Source organism: Centroberyx affinis, unplaced genomic scaffold (genome assembly GCF_046629955.1).
Source record: "Centroberyx affinis isolate AG114_WGS23_722 - 3 ecotype Tasmania unplaced genomic scaffold, CSIRO-AGI_Caff_v1 ptg003570l_1, whole genome shotgun sequence".
NCBI classification, from domain to species: Eukaryota; Metazoa; Chordata; class Actinopteri; order Beryciformes; family Berycidae; genus Centroberyx; species Centroberyx affinis.
The window spans coordinates 189,753-195,989 of record NW_027281500.1 but is presented as its reverse complement, the minus strand read 5'-3'; the positions used below and the strand labels follow the sequence as shown (position 1 = coordinate 195,989).

The following is a 6,237-nucleotide window of genomic DNA, read 5'->3' as shown; positions in this document are numbered from 1 at the left end:
ATAGCTAACAAGCTAACATTACCACCTGGCAACACTTTGTCTCCTTTGTGCAGCCGATTCTGAAAAGCTGTCTGGGCACATACTTTTGTGTGCTCAGACAAGGGCAAACTCAGTTGCTTACCACTGTGTAATATGCTAATTCTGACATGCAAAACTGACATTAATAAAGAATTTCATTAAATGAGAATGCAGTTAGTGGATTGAATTAATAAACACTCTGACATTTGCTGTGGGATGAGGTGGGAATGTCATGCTGTGCGATTGTAATGTTACCACTTCTTTGTGCTCCAACCTAGTCCAATATGCACTCCCACTTTCTTATTGTTTAATGATGATTCATCTGTGCAGTTGGCTAGCAGGTATGACAGCTAAGACAAAAATAGGTATGAAGTGGACATCACCACATGCTGTCCTTAGAAAATGGTGTTTATCTTTCATGGATGTGCTCACATTAGAGGCTTCTATAGCCAAAGTGAGGGGAAGCAGGTACAGCTAGAATGCTTAAATCATGTCATTAAATAATGTAATTCAAAAAGTAAAATCCAGTTATGTTGAGCAACTAAACATACATTTTTTAAGGAGAGGTATACCTTAATATTTTGCACACACACGCACACACACATACTGCAATCTTGTTTTCCATTCACCTTCACCTGATATATTCAGTGTTCCGGGTTACATCCACCTCCAAGCATGTTATCTTAATTGCTCTCGGTTGCGACCAGTCACATATGAATGCACAACATTGCCTGGGGCTCCTCGACGGGCCTATTTATGACCCACAAACCATGTTACGGTCACATTCAATTTACATGAAAGAGACGTGTGAGGACTCCAAATGAGGGACAGGAAGGCCATCTAGCGGTTCAAAGTGTAAACTCTGTCTGCGGCTGTAGGGGAAATGGTTCCAAACCGTCCAGTCTAATTAACTTGACGGATTAATCTGCAAGTGAGTAGAAAAGCCTAATTAGCCTGCAACAAAACGTTGCTCCTTTTGGGGGTTTTGGACACGTCAGTCAAAGCTGCGCCAACTTCGCTTTAAATGCCACAAATAATAACACTTCAGAATGCTTCAGAATATGTTGAGATACGTTTCAGATCACATTCATTCTAAATATATTTTGGACACTGGGAATACATCTTTCCATTGCGCTGTGGACATCTGCAAGTAGGCTATGGGCCAACATTAATTTGGGCCAGTCAAACACTCACTATAGGAAACATTTTTGGGTCAATTTCTATTTTAAAACACACCCGAGCGCGCACACACACACACACACACACACACACACACGGAGTATATGCACAACACATTGAAAAGAAACCCCCCCCAGAAAACATTGAACGTGAACTTCAGACATATCACTATATCAACAGCCTATATGTTTACTTATTGTTGACACTGGTAATGGGTATTGTATTGGGCATATACGTATGTCTGTGTGTAGCCTACCTGTTGTACCTGCATGATGTGTCTGTCCTGAGCACTCACCTTGTCCGATATGCAGTGCCGGAACACTGGCGCGTGGGCGGGCCACTAGAGGCGCCAAATTTGTCCACACTTGTCTTAATTTGATTGTAACTAGGGTGACACTGGGTGACACAGCATAAATACATTTATCGCGATCTACAAAGAAAGAAAAACAGAAATAAACCTAATATGCTTTTGGAACATTTTACTCCTTGTTTTACTGAGACTGAGTTACAGCAACAGGTTGACTTCTACTCCCAGTCTATCTCGCGACCTGCTCCCGACGAGTAGCTTTGAGTGGCTTTAAGTCTCTTTCAGTAAAGTAATAATAAACATTGCACTACGTGAGTTGATTTAAGAGACACGAGACACAACTGGGGAGGATTTACTAAATTGGTTTGAATAGCGTAATATATTAACCAATCAAGGGCGATGTGTGTGTGCGTTGGGTAGGCCTACGTTGTGCTTCGGGTGAAGGTAAGATAGCTACCTTTGCAGTTTATTTTCATGACTTTTTGCTGGGCTGTGCTTTTTATATACTTACTGTGTTGTTTTTCTTGGTTGGAGGTTGCGTATTTAACAATTGGCAATGTGTGATGATGGTTAACGGGACATGCACGTTGCGCATTTGGCATTGCGTAATGGTGAAAGCATATGGCAATTTGGCAACAAAATACATGTCAGGAACGAAGTAACGTGCAAATTTTCATAGTAGATTATCCTATTTTTCTATTTTGCATGGTAACGTTGTGTGTGTTTGAGAGAGAGAGAGAGAGAGAGAGAGAGAGAGAGAGAGAGAGAGAGAGAGAGAGAGAGAGATAACTGATTGATGCTGTGGGTCATTGTGTGGCAATATCAATGGGCATTATATTGTTATTAGATTTTGAGTTTGTATAACACCCCCCCCCCCCCCCCGCCCCCGCCCCCGCCAAATAACATTGAGTTGGCAACCCTACGTGAAATAGTTGATAAAACGTGAGAACGCGTGGATGAGCGGCATTTTTAGTTTTGCCCGGGGCGCCTGATTGGCACGCGCCGGCACTGCCGATATGGCAATAAACTGTTACATCTGAATTGAATGTCAGCAAGGGACCACTTTGATCTAGCCTACACTTGATTTTCTCCGAAACCATCTAGGCAAAATAAATTGTTTTTTTTCCCCTCTCACCAGCACTTGAGTAAAAAACAAACAAACAAACAAACAAAAAAAACTGCAACGCAGTCGCAAGTCCGCACCGGAGAGCGCGACACAGATTCACTGACGCTCTTCAGCAGCGCACCGATGGATATTTTTATCCTCAGTGAAGGCAGGGAGCGCGCTGGTCTGACAGTGGGTGACAAAATGCTTATGCTCCAAAAGATGACACAACTACTACTTAATATCTGTAATCACTATTAAGAGAGTCAAGGGGAAGCTTGTACTTCAACTGGTGTCTTTTTTGGACACTTGGCAAGCAAGCACTTGTTGATACTTTTTAAACTGAGCTGTCTTTGGATATACTTGGGATTTTTACCGATGGATTTCCTTAACGGTTCTTGCGAGAATGTTTCTATCGGAGATGCCAATTCCACAACAACAGGTAGGCTGAGCCGAGCGGCACACTGGTAAACAGCATCCACCTTCCAACAATGTAAATCGACCACCTTGTTTCTGAGCATCTCATCTTCGAAAATAAATCTTTATATTATACTTATGTATTTAAAAAAAAGAAAAGAAAAGATGTTTTTATTTCATTTTCTTTTTTTAAATTCTATTTTATCTCCAAATGTCACAGTTGCCTTACAAGTAATGACACACAGACATGTGTGACCTTTTACAGCATCATATGATCGAGGAGAAATGCCATGAAATGCAAAACTGGCAGAAAGCCTTTATCTCACAGGACCAATATACATCAGTTTAAACTTTGGCACCTGCAAAATATTGTGGTTTCTTTTTACTGCTCAGAATTATTAGTGTAAAAAACGATGATCAAGTGACTGACCGAATGGATTTGTCAGTATTTGTCATATTGATATGAATCTTACAAAGATGTTTGTCCTATTTTTTGTGATTTACTTGTTTACTTGGAGATTATGTGTGCAAAACATAACCTATGTTCAAACCCTTTTGTTATACCCTCTGAATTGTTAACAAGATCAGTGTCTGATCTTCTTTGTCATCATCATCTGTCTTTGCTTTATGCAGTGCTGTAGGTGCCAGCAGACATACGCACGCACGCACGCACACACACACACACACACACACACACACACACACACACACACACAAAATCCAATAAAAGGAAGGGAGAAAGCACATTCATAGATCCTCTAAGTACTATCTGGGATAATATAACTGTGCACCTATAATCCCCTGGCAATGCTGGCAAATCCCCAGCGTTAATATTCCTCTCCTCTTGCTGATACATTGGGACACAAGATAATATGTAAAGGCCTATATTATATAGATATAGATATAAAATCCTCCCCTCTTGTCTCCAGCAGTGGCCGGGCCACCACACAGCAGCGCCATCCTCCCAACCATCTTCGGCATCATCTGCTTTCTGGGCATCCTGGGGAACTGCATCGTCATCTACACCATCATGAAGAAGACCAAGTGCCGCGCCAAGCAGACGGTTCCGGACGTCTTCATCTTCAATCTGTCTATCGTCGATCTGCTGTTCCTCCTCGGGATGCCGTTCCTCATCCACCAGTTGCTCGGCAACGGCGCGTGGCGCTTCGGGGCCACCATGTGCACCGTCATTACCGCACTCGACTCCAACAGCCAGATTGTCAGCACCTACATCCTCACCGCGATGACCCTCGACCGCTACCTGGCTACGGTGCATCCCATCCGCTTCAACCACGTCCGCACGCCTTGCGTGGCGGCGTTGGTCATCAGCCTGGTGTGGGTGCTGTCCCTGCTCACCATCATCCCCGTGTGGATGTACGCCGGCCTCATGCCCCTGCCGGACGGCCTGGTGGGCTGCGCTCTCCTCCTGCCCAACCCGGTCACCGACACCTACTGGTTTACGCTCTACCAGTTCTTCTTGGCCTTCGCTCTACCCTTGGCCATCATCTGCCTGGTCTTCTTCAAGATCCTCCAGCACATGTCCACCAGCGTGGCCCCGCTGCCTCCGCGGAGCTTGAGGGTACGCACCAGGAAAGTGACCCGGATGGCAGTGGCCATCTGCCTGGCTTTCTTCGTCTGCTGGGCCCCTTACTACATCCTCCAGCTGGTCCACTTGGGGGTGCAGAACCCAAGCCTGGCTTTCTCCTACGCCTACAATATAGCCATAAGCATGGGCTACGCCAACAGTTGCATCAACCCATTCCTCTACATTGTCCTCAGTGAGACCTTCAAGAGGCAGTTCCTCAGGGCTGTACGCCCTGTTAACAGGAAGTTCCGCGTCCACCCTAGCACCACAGATGGCGGCAGTGTGAGTCTGAGGATGGCACCTGAGGGAGCTCAGCACAACGCATCATACCAGCAGATGATACCAGCCAATGAACAGTGAATCAGAATAGTCAGAATCACTTCATTTGTCAAGTACAATAATTGTGCAGGACTTTGTATTGGTGATATTGGTACAAGAACACACACACACACACACATTGACGACTCTCATAGTGACGCAAGTTCATACTGGCATGCATGGTACAAGGACAACAGGACTTCTCATTCAGTGCAAGTCATACAACAGACAGCAGAGATCAAGATTGTATCACTAGGTTGCGTCTGTAGCTGAGAATGCAACATTACAATGGAAGAACATACCAAGAGACGGTTGTACTGAAATGGATGGGAATGCAAGAAATTAGTTCTGAGCATTTGAAACACAGGCATCGTTCCTGAGGGGTGTTGTGTCCTCTCATGTTTCCTTTGATGTAATGCTTAACCTTCTTAGAACAATTCCAAAACAGAACGCCAAAAATGGAGAATGGATAAAGGTCGTGGATGTTACCTTGTCAACCGCAAATATCAAGGATGCATCAGATGGTGACTTGGCTGACAAGGAAAATCCACAAGATTTACCACTGACTATCCATCTCTTTTGATCCTTCTCTTTTTAAAAACAAATCACAGTGATGGTAACTAACTACTGTGTGTATGGTGTGATCTTTATCACTGCAAGCATGCAGTGATAACAGTTAATTCTCAGAAGCCATGGTAACATGTTCTACACACGCCCACAGGAACTGACTTTAAATTGTTGGTATTTATAAACACTTGCAAGATTTTGAAAACCAATCGATTATTTTCATAAACAAGTATACACAGGTAGAAATAATAACAGAAACAAATACAAGGAACATTCACACTGCAGCTGAAAGGCTCCCAATTCAGAGTTTTCCCTCATGTAACAAAGATCTAATGTTTGGTAATTAGTGTGAACAGCAAAAAGCTTCATGGAGTCAAATTTATTTCGTTTCCGATCTGGACCACATGAAGATATGGTACAAAATCGGATCCCAAGGCATGCAAGCCACGGGCTACTTGTATTTGAATGCTTGAATCATTCTTTGTCATGGTTGCCATGATGATAAGTAAATCTCACATCACTTACCTGAGACAACTGTCACCCACGGCAGCTTGGCTGGGCAAGTGTTAACATGGATGACAACAGGCTTGACTGGTGTGTGAGGAGATGCCTAAATTGAGTCAAAACACGAAGGCACATACATAACCAAAATGTTTTGAATGTTTGGCTGTCAATTAATTTTGCTCTTGGATATGGGGCAGATCCTAGAATAGATTTGAAACATCCAACAAAATAAGATAC

General features: G+C 43.6%; 1 protein-coding gene across 1 annotated transcript; it reads left to right on the top strand.

Annotated features, from left to right (window-relative positions):
- Positions 1–2,987: 2,987 nt before the first annotated feature.
- Positions 2,988–4,971, top strand: LOC139661646 (melanin-concentrating hormone receptor 1-like). Its single transcript, XM_071540163.1, has 2 exons — positions 2,988–3,051; positions 3,956–4,971. Exons 1-2 carry the CDS (start codon positions 2,988–2,990, stop codon positions 4,969–4,971), a joined length of 1,080 nt encoding a protein of 359 aa, XP_071396264.1.
- Positions 4,972–6,237: the final 1,266 nt, after the last annotated feature.